Here is a 12,801-nt window from a genome sequence, read left to right as displayed (position 1 = left end):
ATGTTAGTAGAAATGGATATTAAAGTCAGTGTTCCAAACCATGTACGAATAAGGTCGCATTAGGTTCTCTTCTTAGATATTAAAATTTTTTTAGAGAGGTGAGAGACTTGTTCACATAGGTTTTAGGTTGTTTTGTATTGAATTAGCCCAGTATAGGTAAGGAAATGCATCACTATAATCATCCGTCGATATTGAATATATCTTGATTTTAGATCTTGACTTATATTAACATTTGATAATTTTGAAACAAATTTTAAACAATATTTGAATAGCAAAGACTTTTTGAAAGAATAAAATATATAACCTTTGATTGCAGAACTATAGTTTTTTTATTAAATTTTTATTTTTAAAAATATTAATATACTTTATTTGTAAAAAATTATTTTTTATTAAAAATTTTATTAGTATTGTTATCATTTGTTATAATTTTTAATGTAAATACTGAATTAAAAGCATCTTATGTCTGTTCTCTTACACTTTTAGATATTTTTTTTTGTAAAATAAATTTATAATTCAACAACATACAAGATATTACAGAATTATATATTAGAATGCTATATGGTTCTGTATGAGAGCAATTGAAGTGTAATTTGCAGGTTTCTCAATCTCATACATTTACCTTTTTATTCGAGGGATTTTATACAAGGTTGATTATAAAATTTGAAGATTGTGAGTAAAGGAGTTATAAAGTTGATGATAATCTGTTTTAAAAATCCATGAATTCAAGAATTTATACATAATTGTTTATTTGTGGTATTATAGATACATGCCTTTTTATGATTTAGAAAATTGTATCTTGTGCCTGGACAACATCTTACATAAGATAGGATTAATCTAGACATCACAGTATGATCGACACAAGAAGGTGTAATAAAATAGTGTCTTTGTGACGCAAAGTACACTTACGTATCATTGTATGTTATTATGTGATATTAGGTCAGATTTTTTTTTTTACTTACATTCGTACAAAGCTTTCTCTACTATTTTATGAAATTGCGCGTAGTATATGTATACAAAGTAACCACATAAAACAAAACGAGTAATAAGTTAAAAAGTTGCCCGTACCGTTTCATTGTTCTCTATTTGCACGCATGTAATAGAAATGCGAATTATTTTTTCAATTCCACCACTGCGAAAATATATCAAGCACTTTCAAACGGTTTGTAGTTCAAAGGCTTAATATATTCACAATCGCAATTTTACATGACACTTGATGTAAGGAATTGAAACGTTTCTCGCTCTTTCTGTCATTGATATCTTAATCTATTTTAACGACTAGAGTAAACATACATATAATCATCTACAGATAATAATAAACTAAACTAATACATTATTGTCTTTTCTTAGCAGCTTTTACAGCCTTTGATTTTTGTTTTTCTCCTCCAGAAAGAAAAGACGTTATTACTTCAGACATTTCTGGCATATTATAGATAGTGAGATTATTTAATTGCTCCATTTCCTACAAAATGCATTTAGTTTATGAACTTTGTCAAGGACTAGAGTATATAGACTACATGGTAAATTGTATAATACTTTATATGGACGATGTATCTTACAGTATTATCTCTCATTTATTTTTATATATTTAGAAAAAATCCTCCTAGTCTCTAGAGTCACTCATAATTTTTGGCTGGTCTTTAGGTCTTCTTACCTTCCTAGTTTCAGGATCATTCATAATTTTTGGCAGAATCATGATTAGTATAAGTGGCAGAACCATCATCAGAACCTGCAAAAAGATGGGAAAAGATATCACAATCTTAGCGAAGGAGGTAAACTGAAGCACATGCTACTGTCTAATAAGTCATTGCAAACTCTGTTACCATGGGATTGAACAGGAAGTCTGTTAATCGCCATTGCTCTCTAACTTGGAAATATCGAAACGGTGCTAAAGGCCTCATTTTCAATGGGTAAGGTACTTGAATTACTTGCGACGTCTGTATCAAATTGACCTTTCGAGCACGGAATTTCCCTTTGGAATTTATCTCCACCCTGACTGGCTCGTAAACATAATTTGGGTTTACCACTTCGACCATGTAAGACCCAGATGGGACATTCGAGATAATGAATGTGCCATCTTCCCTGAAATAAAAACACGCTTTGACATACGACGTGATAGCACGTACCAATTCGTAGAGATTTGTATTACGCGTAGTTATGTACCTCAGAAAACCGTAGTGTTCACCTCCATTTGCCATTACGTGTGTCATGAGCTGCCACCCGGTGGAAGCAGCATTGTCCCAGGGGAACACTTTCCCTTCAATTACAAACAAATCCGTGGATCCATCCTCCTCGTGCTCTGCTATTACGTATCGTTCGCATAAATTTGCGAGGACCACGAATAAACACAGAATTCCCCTCATAACGAGTGCGAACGAGTAACCATTAACCTCTCAATTGTGTACCTGTATACGTTATCCACCTGCGGCCAAATTAACGATGCGCACGACACCTGTGTGGAGTGTGGAGAACATCATTGTGCTCTATGGGTACGTTCCAAAATGTGTGCTATTGTGATGGGCAAAAGTTTGTTCTTTTTAGGTGAAAAATTTTTATCAGAGATGGGGGATTTTCGCGAGATACTCCGTTTGTTTTCTGTTCCTGAACTCTCTAAATAAGTGTACACTTAAAATGAAATAGATAGATGTTTCAAAGTTAGCGAAAACAAGAAGGAACGTTCCAGTGCAGTCTAGTGCAGAAACAGAAAACAAGCCTACGTTCCTTCTTGCTTTCGCTAACTTTCAAACATCTATCTATTTCATTTTAAGTGTACACTAATTCAGGGAATTCAGGAATAAAAAACAAACGGAAACGGTGCTTTCTACGGGAGTTTTGAGGTTTTCTCAGGTTCCTCTCTGCGCCGTAGCTCGTAGCCATTGGTCCGGCCACTTATTGGACAGTTTGCAAATGTTTTTCTAAAAGAAATTTCCCTAACCAATATCCGACAACGTTATTGGTATCAGTGGAATATCTATAAACATTTTCCCCATAAATTTATAAACGAATTGTGAGAGAATTGACGCTTTGACAGATGGATATGTGACACGCGTATTTCCATTAAATAAATACAAGGTACGGATTTTGATATTAATTTAGATACTTGCATTATTAAATGGATGTAGTGAATTATGAGAAGATTGAATTTTTATGACAGGGTTATCGTGTCATGATCGGAAAGATACATCTCAATCTGAGGGAGAGCCAAGATGATAGAAATCACAGCAAAACTCGTTCGAGGGCCAGTGTATTTTTCCGGAGAGATTGTAGAATGTTTGGTCACGTTTACTAACCCCCTGAATCCAAATCATCAAATTTCACAAAGTCACAAGTAAGAAATAACTGTGCTGTTAGAGTAATGAACTGTTGTACGTAATGTTAATTAATTTTTACAGTGATTTATTTGAGAGTCTTGCATGGGCGAGTGCACAGGTCCATTGCCAGTGTACAACAAATAACAAAATGGTACTTTTTGAGAAAATAAATGCTACAGCTCGCTCAATGGCAATTAATGCAAGTACGAATTCAGGAAATATACCTTAATCTTTTCTGTTTTATTTCTTTTTATTATATACCTACATTTATTTATGACTTTGTTATAGATACTACCTTTGCACCATGGCAACAAGATAATGGACATGTAGTACTGAATACAAAGCCAAAAATCTTATGTTGTGATTTAAGATTGTTACCTGGGGAAAGTAAGACTTGTACGTTTCTTTAGTCTTCCAATTAAGTGCTTCTATTTGTAATTATGTTATAAATATTCCTATTTAATTTTTATAATATATTTCATATTTAAATTTACTCAATTCTGGAAACAGATACTTATCGTGAAACGATACCAAGTGATGCTCCACCTTCGTATAGAGGACAAGCTGTAAAATATTCTTACAAGATTACAATTGGAACACAAAGAGTGAATACAGTAATAAAACTGTTACGAGTACCATTCAGAGTGCTCTCTTTAAGTGGTAAAGAATTGGAAAATTATAAAATTAAATTAATAATATTTTTTTGTAAAATGTAATGTATATATTATTTTACAGAATTGCCAGAGATAACTGCATGTAACGATAGCGTAGATTTGAGTCCAAACAATCCATTTATGGAAACGCAGCATAGGGAAACTCCATTAGATATTGCCCTACAAACGCTGCAGGTTACATACTATTCTTGTACTTAAATTTGATTTAAAAATTTTATATATATTTAATATAATTATATGTTCTAACAATATTTCAGAATTTAACAGCCAGACGTACTCCAAATTTTTACAACGTGACGAATAGCCGCGGACGCGTGGTACGGTTCTGCCTCTTCAAGAATTCCTACAAACTTGGCGAGGACATAGTTGGAACCTTTGATTTTTCGAATGCGACGGTATCCTGCGTTCAGGTATCTGTGTCTTTACAGTCGGAGGAACATGTGTCAGAGGAGTACAAGCGAGGCAAGACCGCTACGTCGACATTGATTAGCTACAACAAGCATCACGAGATGTGTCTTGGTCTTAAGTATTCGCATTTGGTGCTACCAATACCTTTGCACGTCACACCGGATTTTACTACCGATTTGGTGACGCTCAAGTGGCGGTTGCACTTCGAGTTCGTCACGACACCGAAGCTGATGGACATGCCTAACGAGAACACTATAAGCTGGCACGGACCGTCGACTCTGGATGTTGAAACGATGATCTGGGATCTTCCATTGCACATTCATCCAACCACTACTCCGCCGAACATGGCGCAACAGACGAAATATAACACTATCATATAGGTACCACAGCGTATACGCATACTACTTATCTAGTGCAAAGAAGTGAATTTTTGCTTTGGTGCAGTCAACGTATTACGAAAATAATGTACAATTACAATAGTAAATTCTGCATTTCGTGATTTTCGTATGCTTTGGTAAGTATACGATTGTATTGTTACTTCCTGATATTTTAAAACAATTTTTTATTCTGTATGGTAATTTATTATATATGAGAAAGATATATTTTCGCATATTTATGTATATAAATAAAAAAAGTTATGTAATAATGTTAGAATAATTTGAGCACTTTTCTATCTACGATAAATTCTATAATAATCTATCTATGACTTTATCAGCTCTCACTGAATAATGGTTTCTCTGGAAACTAGTGATTTTTGCAGAAATGATATATTACGTTATGGTGAAGAAAAATATATAAATTTTTCTTCTCCACAATGTAATATACTTTAATCTTTATAAATAATGCACACTTGTATAAATTCTTCTTTTGCATGATTCATGAGAATATTCGTTTCTTAAATTGTATTCATTTATGTTTTCTCGCAATCTTATCTTTCATATTTTTCTCTTGAAAACTTAAATCTTTGCTTTTAAAAAGTTGCAGTAAAAGTAAACTCCATAAAAATTTAGAAAAGTTAAAAGAATTTATTTGGCTATAATGGATTTCTAACACTTCTATCTTTTAACTTCTTGAATATCGCGAACACATATATGCACGCTCTTAAAAAATTGCAATTTAGGTAATTTTTAACATGTAAATGTTTTCGAAGCTAACACAATATTTATAATAAATATTTATAAATATTTATCAAAATATTTTATAAATATTTTTCTAGTCTTATTGTTAAATTGAACAGATCATCAATATTTATCATAATAAATATTATGCTATATATTGTATAAAATGTTATCAAAATATTTTGTAAATATTTCATAAATATTATGTCTTGTCTGGGACAATAAATCTAAATCTGAGACAAAACTTGGAATAACAATCTAATTTCTTTCTTGAAGATAAAAATTTTGCTTTCTCTTAAAAGATTAATATTTCGCTATGAAGTATAGAAATCCGTCAGATTACAAAATAAATTCCATCAACTAATTTCAATTTTTCATGGAGTATGTTTTCGCTTCAATGTACTAGTGACGTGTTTCGTAAGAGAATTGCCGGTCATCTTGATCTACTGGTAGTCTTGGCTGCAGAGGCGGTACCAAGGTCGGCGGCGATGGAGTGGCGAAGGGTACGTGATAATCGTATCGGTAGTAAGCTAGGGATTCCCATCGGGTCGCAGCCGGATGTTGCACCTCGAAAGACGTCGGCGGACCTGGCGGGGCCGCGTAATAGCCACTGGCGCGATCGGGCACGCCAGGTACATAGCTGTACTGCGGCTCCAGCAGACTCTGCAGGTGTCTGATGTACGTGATGGCGTGGCGTAGCGATTCGATCTTGGAGAGCTTTTTGCCTGGCGGCTTGCATATCGGCAGTTTCGACCGTAGTAGCTCAAATGCACGGTTCATGTCGCGCATTCGGGTCCGTTCGCGATCGCAGGCCGACTTCTTGTAGTCTGAAATCGTTAATTACGCCAGAGTTAACGACTGTTCTTGCTGTGCGTATGCGCTCAGCGTCGTGGTCGACGTTGTCGGTATATTGTTGCACGACAACGACATGCTCGAATGATTAAACGAATCGAAATTGAATTTTTTAAGAAAAGCACTTTAGTTTCCACACAAGAGTACTGATAAATTGTATGTGAAAATTTGAGATTTAAGGAGAGTAAAGTCCGAATAAATTTCATGATTTTAGCCATATTTATATATTTAATTTTTTACTTAATTGCAAATAGAGAAAAAGTTGAAAAAATTAATAAAAATTATTTTTTTATAATTTTATTTACGATATTTAGGAGTATAATTTTTTTTCCTTGAAATTTTTTCTGTACGTTTTGTGCCGAATAATACAATAAAATACAGGACTATGATATTTCCTATAAAATTGTATGAGAAGTAATTAACGAAATCACTATCTTGTAATTCGAGAGACATTCCTGTTATGAAAACAAAAAAGAGACCAATATGACTAATAAAAATAAATATAAATTTTAGATCTTTACTTTATAAAAATGTCAAAACAAGAAACAGATGTGCAAAATTGAAAAAAAAATTTACCATTCATCTTTTTTTAAATAAAAGTATAGTTTTTGCAACGAAATTGAAAAGTAATCAAGAATGACAAACATCAAAGCAAGTCGCAAAGGTTAGAATTGCAAATTATGTATGTAATAATTTAATATAAATTAATATATATATACATATTAAATAAAAGAATTGTTTGGAGATATTTTTCCGTAACTCAAAAACTTATAACTTAGTTCTTGCAGCTTGTGTACCGTCGTATTCTAATCTCATTGATATAATTTTCATATTTATAATTTATGTCGCATATAATAATTACATCATTATCCTACAGCATCAATATCTCATAGAAAAAATTGTGTCATCAATAATTGTAGAAGCGATTAAGATCGCGATCTACCTCAGGATTAACTGTTTGTTGATACATTTGATGTAAAATGGGTTGTTTGTATTATTCATCTCTTAGATTCAAACAGCATTAATCGAGATGTACTAAATTAATTAATATCATGGAAATCAATGTTAACGTGCTGTTTTACTTGACTATGCGTGTATCGCGTAGTTATACTCATTGCATATTCACAATTACATTCTGTTCAAAAGTCTATGTGATAGAATTTATTTAGTTCTTTTTCTCCAATTTTTTGAATATTGAACAAGATTGGATTAAAAGTTTGATGATAATATTCGGACGGTAAATAATATAAAATTTGTCGTCAAAAAGCTGCGTGATTCGTGTGAAATATTGAAACAAACACTATTTAAACAAAATAAAAATACATGATAAAATAAGTAAGAAAAAGTATGTATAGTAAAGTAAGAGAGAAAGAGCATCAAATAGCTTTAAAAATAATACTTTCATTGAAAGGAATGCGACTGAATGACGCACAATACTTTCGACTACCTTTGCCGCACACGCGCAAGAGAATGATGGCAATACGTGTGATACCACGTGTCGCGGACGCAAATTATTTTCATGCAGGTTCGATTCAGAGTTCTAGTCCAAATGCTGGATTTGAAACAAAGACCCGCTATCACGGCAAGATATTGGAATCGAAGCAGAGCTCGGTCGAACTAGCGTTCGTGACGTGCAACGGCTTCGAAGACGTTGATCAAAGTAAAAAATAAAAAAATATAAAACGACTCCCGGATATTTAATAAATTGTAGATTCAATAAATCAAGTAGAAAAATAATTATTGATTTACGAGTTTATGACTATCTATTACGATATTGATTTATCGAAGAAAAAAATTATAAATGACAATAAACGAAAGAACTTTCTTTTTATTCGTTTTATCTATTCGCGTTTCAAATTTACTCAAGAATATACATAAAACGAATCAATATTAAATCGATATACATGATAAGTTACATTAATTGTTATAGATAGTTGATAAGGTGTTTAATATGTCTCCATTTCGAAGATAAAGAAGGACGTCAGGACATTTGCGTGGAAACCGAAGCTATCGAGCTTCCCAACGATCCATCATCCTTAACTCTGCAGGAAGATGTTCGTGCATCGATCGTGCAAAATGATTCTGAAAAATTCGCGGAATTTCCGCGAGCCGAGGATAAACGTTGGGAAACCGAGCGAAAGATCGTCCGCAATTCGCAGGAATTGCGAAGGCAGGTGGAGCGCAACTGCAAGAGCATCGACCGGAAACAGTATTGCGGCGATCGCGTTGTCGAGATCGAGGAGGACGAGAAGTGCGGTAGTTGGTGGAGGGACGGCGGCCAAACAATTTTGCAGTTTTTTGCTAAGATTCTGGGGAAACGTGGCGGAATAGGCGCCAAGGGACCAACGGGTTACGTCTTGCCTACCGGCATCCAGCCCGGCAAGCGTGTCAAGCGCGTCTCGAGGGGCGGCAGAGGCCATAACGGATGCAGAAGAGACGTCGATAAGGGTATACGGTTGAAGCGAGTCGACAACGGCTATATCGTGGATCACGTATACAGGTATATGGATAGTTTAGAAATATATTTGTTTTTATTTTCATGTTTAAGAATTTTTAAGTATCAAAATTTGAAACGAAATTCTAATTTAAATGACATTTTGCAGTTTTGAACAGGGTTGTGCATTTACGCGTAAAATATGAATGTGTATACAATATCATCTATGTAAATTATAATCTATGAATAATAAAAGATTCATATTTCGTTATAAATGGTAGAAATAAAATAAATATCTAAGTGATATAAAATTAAATAGAAAAAATTTGATATTTTCATTTGAACTTGATGTGTAATACGATGAAAATTTGATATACCATTTTCTCTTTAACTTTTTAATTTTTAATATTATATATTTTTATTATTAATACATTAAAATCAGATATATTAACAATTTTAAAACTTAATGACTTTTTTCTTTATTGTGCTCTATTTGTCTAATTTACAATACTTTATATATTTTACATGTTTATATTGTCTACATGAACAAATTTAATAAAAACATTATGTATTGTTTACGTAAAACTAGTGTACCACGTAATCTTGAAATATACCGCACAACCCTGGTCCTGAATAGCAAATGTAAATTAAGTAGCGTCGAAAATAGTTGATTAAAATATAAGTGTTGAATTTTAAATACTTGAAAATGGAGAGATAGAGGAAAAGTTCGATAGATAAAGAAAAATGTTAATTGAGGGAAAGGGAATTTAATTTAAAACGCGATATCGCACAGGATCTATTATTAGAAGTTAATGTTAAAATGAGGTCCATATACGGCGTGCGTTTGAAATTTCCGTCCGATTTGCGGGCGTTAGAATTGATTACAAAAAGTGCGAAAGTTATATATGACTTTTCCGATGACTGATTTATACGCGCGTGTTTCGTAGACTCCACGGTCGGTCGAGTTGTCACGAATCGAGTTCGCGCTTTTGCATACGCAGTTCGTCCGACGTGATGTGACGCGCACGCACGTCTACAAATAATTTTAAACACGTTGCATCAGTATAAAAACGTGTCGGTGTTGCCCAAAATTGAATGCAGCCGTGACGCGAAAATAGCTCGTCCCTTTTTTGAAATACGTGCATACGTTTCGGCCGAATTGATATTCATGCGCCACGTCGTACTCGCGCTTCCGCAGGGACGAAGGGAGCCGGCATGGTGCCGTGACGAAGAATAAGTCGAGACGGCAGCATCATCCCTCGATTCTCGTGCGGCAGATACAGCGAACGCGTGACAAAAATCTACGGGTCATGCTGCTGGAGCGGGAGCTGCGCGCACGTTTGCCCAAGACCGCCGGAAGGGACACGTGTCTAACTACGAACGTCCGACAATTGAGCAGTCCTCTTTGTTAATTCTCCCGCTGTAAGAAAACCGGTACTTTGAAAGAAATTTAATTTCACCCAGATCGTCCGTCTCGCTTAAACAACACGTCTTGACACGTTCGTTTCGCGTTTCGTTTCATGTATATATGACAGCCAGAATTTTGTAAGATTTCACGCTACGAAGACAACAATAAAGTCTAATTGGTATTGGCAGGTAGGGGCGAAAAGTTCTTAAGCTCTTGCCGTGGTAACGTGTTAAAGATATCTATGACAGGTATATGTGATCTTCGGTATCGTGCGGCATTCCTAAGGCACGTAGATTAGTTCAATCGTGGATGTGATCTCACCAGGCGACGAGCAATTCGACATTGCCGCACCTTTCTCTGCCGCACCTTTCTCAGTCTGCGACGATTCCCGTTGCACCGATTTGATGTTGGCCTCGTGAAGCATCTCGAGATGCGGATGGCTGCCGATTATTTCCGGTTCCGGTACTCTAATCACGAGCACTCCTTCGGGATTCTGCGGCCCGCGCGTCTCGAAGCCCGTTTCTTGCCATCTGTCTCTTATAACCTGCGGTCGCGCCGTTTCGTCTACGGGAACGATATACGCGCAGTTAATTACGCGATTTTACACATTCACTATTAATTATGCACATATCTACGAAGAGCGCGTCAGAAAAACTAATTGGGCAATTACGTCGATGACGTAATAATTGGGGAAGGTTTAATGATTAATAATGAGTAGCAACTTTCTTTGCGTTATGAAGTACAAGCTCAAGATACCTCCCATGCGTACCTGGTACCAATCGTGGATCCTGTTGATTCACTGCGGAACTCGGCGAGTTCGCTTCCCGACTCGCTGCTTTTTGCTGCTGTTGCTTCGAGTTCTCATCTAGATCTAATAACACTGGCGAACGCGCGTAATCTTCGTCATTGCTCTCGTTTTCAGACTGGAATATAAATTTGCTTTTCTTTCTCTTTCTTTCTCTTTCCTATGTCTAATTTCTTGCTGCGCTGACTTTTTCTTCATCGTACAGAGCGAATCGAAACAATTGCAACACGGAATAAATGCGACACCAGGATATTGTTCGAAGCCAGAATGTTGTAAAATAATTATCAAAATTTAGTACATAAATGTTATAAGAGTTTACGTCGGTTCGCACTTATATGCAAAGTAAAAAATGACGATGATTGTTAATTGCATTATCGAACAATATTGTGGAGTTACATCTTTGCGTGTCGCGTCACTTCGATTGCTTCTACCTCGTTCTTCATCAACTCGGCGCGATATTCCTCTAAATTTTGTCCCATCCTGGATACCTGATCGAGCACAAACGGCACTTTCTCGTCAACCCCGATGTCATCCATCGACGCGCCGAAGAGAAACGACGTGAAAAAACTGACGACTTGCCCTTTTCGAGAGAGTCTCGTAAGGCGTTTATCACGTGGGTCTAGCGACCACGTTTGTCCTCGGATAAGATGTGGATCAGCCACAGACAGACGTTATTAATGTTAATTTTATCCGTTTATTAAGTATTCAGGTGTTCCGTGTCAGGGGTTCTCAGTTTGTCGGGACCAGGTAGAAAGAGGAATGTATCGAATATTATGTGGGCCCTGTCCAAACTATCGCGACTACAGTATTATTGATCAAATACTTGATTGTTATATTGAAAACAATTTTTCGACAAACTAAAATGATATATTCCACTAAATATTGAGTTAATTTCATTAATTCTTGATTAAAACTTTTTATGATTGATGTAAATAAACTATATTTTTTGTCTAACTAAATAATATAATTGTTGAATCAACTTAATATTTAGTTGAACGTATCGGACTAGATATTTTAATTTTTCAATAAATTTTTTTTTGAGTATGGATATAAAAAAAAGTAGAAAGCTAGAAAATTATTATAACAAGCAAACATGGAAATGCGAAAACTGGCTTTCTTATAGATAGTCATGACGAGTGATATATGAAACTAATTTTTACAACTCCCATAATAATGTTTCTTTACCGTTCTTACACGAAATTATTTATATAATACGGATAGAATTTGGTCAGTTTAAATCAGCGATCGAAGAATTGGAGAACTTGAATGTTTGCAGCTCGATTAATTAACGATAATTTAATCGAACTTTTGAGAAAAAATTTCATTCGCAGTTGTGCTTAATGTTGCGTATTAAAAAAATATTTTTACAAAAGTTTGTACCTCTCAAAAAAATTAAATGGCGTTAGATATAGCGTTAGATATGTCCATACCTGATGCATGATATTAGCATACGTATGAGAGCCTCTGGGATGATTGGGATAAAAATGGGAGTACAAACATCGTAACATAATAGACGCCCGGCCGATGGAAATACTAATGAGGTGGAACCGTGCAAGTATAACAGATCGTGAAGAATGACGCACTTGTGGGCGGAGATGCGATGGGAATTACGAAGAGAAAAAAAATGTGAAATTGCATCGTGCCTTTGTCAGTTGTAAAACCAATACGTGAAGTCGAATGTTATCATTTTCAAGTCGATCGAAATTCAGTGACAGTGGATATCTAAACGATATCGCACGCTGGCTGTATCCTGAAATATTTTTGTAAAAGAGTGAGTCCCTTACTCTTTCATTC

At 35.1% G+C, this 12,801-nt stretch overlaps 3 protein-coding genes across 4 annotated transcripts; 1 reads left to right on the top strand and 2 right to left on the bottom strand.

Moving 5' to 3' along the window:
* Positions 1 to 721: 721 nt before the first annotated feature.
* LOC105208267 (ER membrane protein complex subunit 7) lies at positions 722 to 2,474 on the bottom strand. The gene is made up of 4 exons (XM_011178081.2): positions 2,161 to 2,474; positions 1,821 to 2,079; positions 1,652 to 1,726; positions 722 to 1,459 (listed from the first exon to the last, which is right to left on the bottom strand). Exons 1-4 carry the CDS (start codon positions 2,358 to 2,360, stop codon positions 1,331 to 1,333), a joined length of 663 nt encoding a protein of 220 aa, XP_011176383.1. The 5' UTR covers positions 2,361 to 2,474; the 3' UTR covers positions 722 to 1,330.
* Positions 2,475 to 2,844: 370 nt separating this feature from the next.
* Positions 2,845 to 5,044, top strand: LOC105195744 (RAB6A-GEF complex partner protein 2). Its single transcript, XM_011161309.3, has 7 exons — positions 2,845 to 3,069; positions 3,152 to 3,325; positions 3,390 to 3,511; positions 3,597 to 3,704; positions 3,819 to 3,968; positions 4,044 to 4,156; positions 4,240 to 5,044. The coding sequence occupies exons 2-7, from the start codon at positions 3,204 to 3,206 to the stop codon at positions 4,768 to 4,770; spliced, it is 1,146 nt and encodes a 381-aa protein (XP_011159611.1). The 5' UTR covers positions 2,845 to 3,069; positions 3,152 to 3,203; the 3' UTR covers positions 4,771 to 5,044.
* A 97-nt stretch (positions 5,045 to 5,141) lies between these two features.
* LOC105195747 lies at positions 5,142 to 12,652 on the bottom strand. Of its 2 annotated transcripts, none has more exons than XM_011161314.3 (4): positions 11,439 to 12,652; positions 10,972 to 11,125; positions 10,524 to 10,766; positions 5,142 to 6,335 (listed from the first exon to the last, which is right to left on the bottom strand). In XM_011161314.3, exons 1-4 carry the CDS (start codon positions 11,541 to 11,543, stop codon positions 5,911 to 5,913), a joined length of 927 nt encoding a protein of 308 aa, XP_011159616.2. In that variant the 5' UTR covers positions 11,544 to 12,652; the 3' UTR covers positions 5,142 to 5,910. The 2 variants fall into 2 exon arrangements, with proteins under 2 accessions (XP_011159616.2, XP_039303885.1); XM_039447951.1 differs by having other exon boundaries at positions 10,569 to 10,766.
* Between the last annotated feature and the right edge of the window lie 149 nt (positions 12,653 to 12,801).

Source organism: Solenopsis invicta, chromosome 4 (genome assembly GCF_016802725.1).
Source record: "Solenopsis invicta isolate M01_SB chromosome 4, UNIL_Sinv_3.0, whole genome shotgun sequence".
NCBI lineage: Eukaryota > Metazoa > Arthropoda > Insecta > Hymenoptera > Formicidae > Solenopsis > Solenopsis invicta.
This window is presented reverse-complemented; position numbering and strand designations above follow the sequence as displayed.